The sequence below is a fragment of the Rhagoletis zephyria genome, unplaced genomic scaffold, assembly GCF_001687245.7.
Source record: "Rhagoletis zephyria isolate East Lansing unplaced genomic scaffold, Rhagoletis_zephyria_1.1 Rzeph_scaffold_52489, whole genome shotgun sequence".
In the NCBI taxonomy this organism is placed as follows: Eukaryota; Metazoa; Arthropoda; class Insecta; order Diptera; family Tephritidae; genus Rhagoletis; species Rhagoletis zephyria.
The window spans coordinates 1-1951 of record NW_016209542.1 but is presented as its reverse complement, the minus strand read 5'-3'; the positions used below and the strand labels follow the sequence as shown (position 1 = coordinate 1951).

Genomic DNA, 1951 nt, shown 5'->3' with positions numbered 1-1951 from the left:
AAGAGAGAAAACGAGACAGTGATAGTCGGTTTTGTTTTAGCAATTGAAAAGGAGAGCAGGAGAAAATCTCAGACAGTCACGAATATCAGTCGAAAAAACAGAAAGAACAACAGTAATCATAAACTCCTTTTCCCCCAATCCCTAATCCTCTCTAACAAAAAAAAATAAATAAACAGAACACCCCGACTACAAGTACCGACCTCGTCGCAAGCCCAAGCCAGTGACCAATGGAGGAGGTGGCGGTGGTGGAGGACATCACAACTCCAGCAGCAAAAAGGACATCAACGGCGGCGGCGGACACCTGCTGAGCCATCACTCCCTGGGCGGTGGTCACCACGGTCACCACCAGGCCCATCACCCTCATCACCCCCACCACCACTCATCAGCCGGTTACCCGGTGATGACGCCAAACGCCGCAGCGGCGGCTGCAGCGGCCGCTGCGGCAGCAGCCGCCGCCGCCGCCAACGCGCACGCCTACAGCCACGCCTTTGACCCGCTCAGAGGGTTCAATGGAAACTTTGGAGCTAATCACCACAGCAGCCAGCACCATCAGCAGCAGCAGTTCGGCGGCGGCGGCGGGGCCGCCGCCAACTCACTCTTCGACCCAACTTCAGCCCTTCAGGCGACTTCAAGCGAGTCGGAGAAGGCAGCCACCGCTCGATCCTTTCCCTCCGCCTTCAACGCCGCCGCCAACATGTACGGCTGCAATCCGCTGACCAACACAATGGCAGCGGCGGCGGCCGCAGCCATGCAGGCCCTCTCCGCGCAAAGTCAGCTCAGCCCGGCGACGATCAAGGCTGCTGCGGCGGCAAACTCCTCCGTTTCAGCCGCCGCCACCTCAGCCACCGACGCCTTCAGCCTCTTCAGCAGTGCCCACCAGCAGCACCAGGCACAGCAGCAACAGCAGCATCAGCAGTTTCTGCAACAGCAGCAGCAGCAGTACTTCAACACCAGCTCGCTTCTCTCCACCGTGCAGAATCAGCTGTACAATCAGATGAACTACAACAATGGATCAGGTGGAAACGGAAATGGAAACGGAGGCGGCAGCTCAAACAGCACCACACCCTCGCCATATTCTCTAGCCGCGGCAGCGCAGACGCTAGCCAGCAGCGCCCTGGGCACCACCACCAGCACCAACACCGGAAGTGGTGGGAGTGGCAGTACCGGCAGCAGCGGCAGTGGCAGCGGAGGAGGCTCGCCCTTCAACCCCTTCGCCTACTTCATGATGAAACCGGANACCACACCCTCGCCATATTCTCTAGCCGCGGCAGCGCAGACGCTAGCCAGCAGCGCCCTGGGCACCACCACCAGCACCAACACCGGAAGTGGTGGGAGTGGCAGTACCGGCAGCAGCGGCAGTGGCAGCGGAGGAGGCTCGCCCTTCAACCCCTTCGCCTACTTCATGATGAAACCGGAGACGATGGCAAAGCTGTCGCCGCCGCAGATTGTCTAGAAGGAGTAAGACAAAAATTCTTTCAACTTTTCTCACCCCCGATTCCCAAGACTAGACCCAGTCATCTTCTTTTTCTCCTCATCCTCATCATCGTGTATTTATTTTATCAGCTAATCTCATCCCCCCAATTTTAGTCATTTTGTACATAAACTCCCCATAATTTTTCTCCACTACTTTCATTCCTGTAGGAAGGTTCTTCTACAGAAAGTCTAATCAAAATGTACACATTTTTTTCCCAAGTTAACTTCTCTAGAGATCTTACTATTTACCCCTTCTTCCTCTCTTTCTTTATCAAGTTCACACCTCGCTCTAGTTCTTTCATCTCTCACTCTTCTCACAATCCACACAGTTCCTCTTCCTGTTATAATGACACTACCTTTGCACACAACCACGCACAACCACTAATTATATCTAATTCATCTTCTCTCTCTTTTGATAAGAAAAAACTACATTATCATCATCATTATTACCATCATCTAATGATAATAATAAAAAAGT

General features: G+C 53.5%; 1 protein-coding gene across 1 annotated transcript; it reads left to right on the top strand.

Moving 5' to 3' along the window:
• Positions 1-994: 994 nt before the first annotated feature.
• On the top strand, positions 995-1453 carry LOC108355956 (GPI-anchored CFEM domain protein A-like). The gene has a single exon (XM_017607087.1). It carries the CDS (start codon positions 995-997, stop codon positions 1451-1453), a length of 459 nt encoding a protein of 152 aa, XP_017462576.1.
• Positions 1454-1951: the final 498 nt, after the last annotated feature.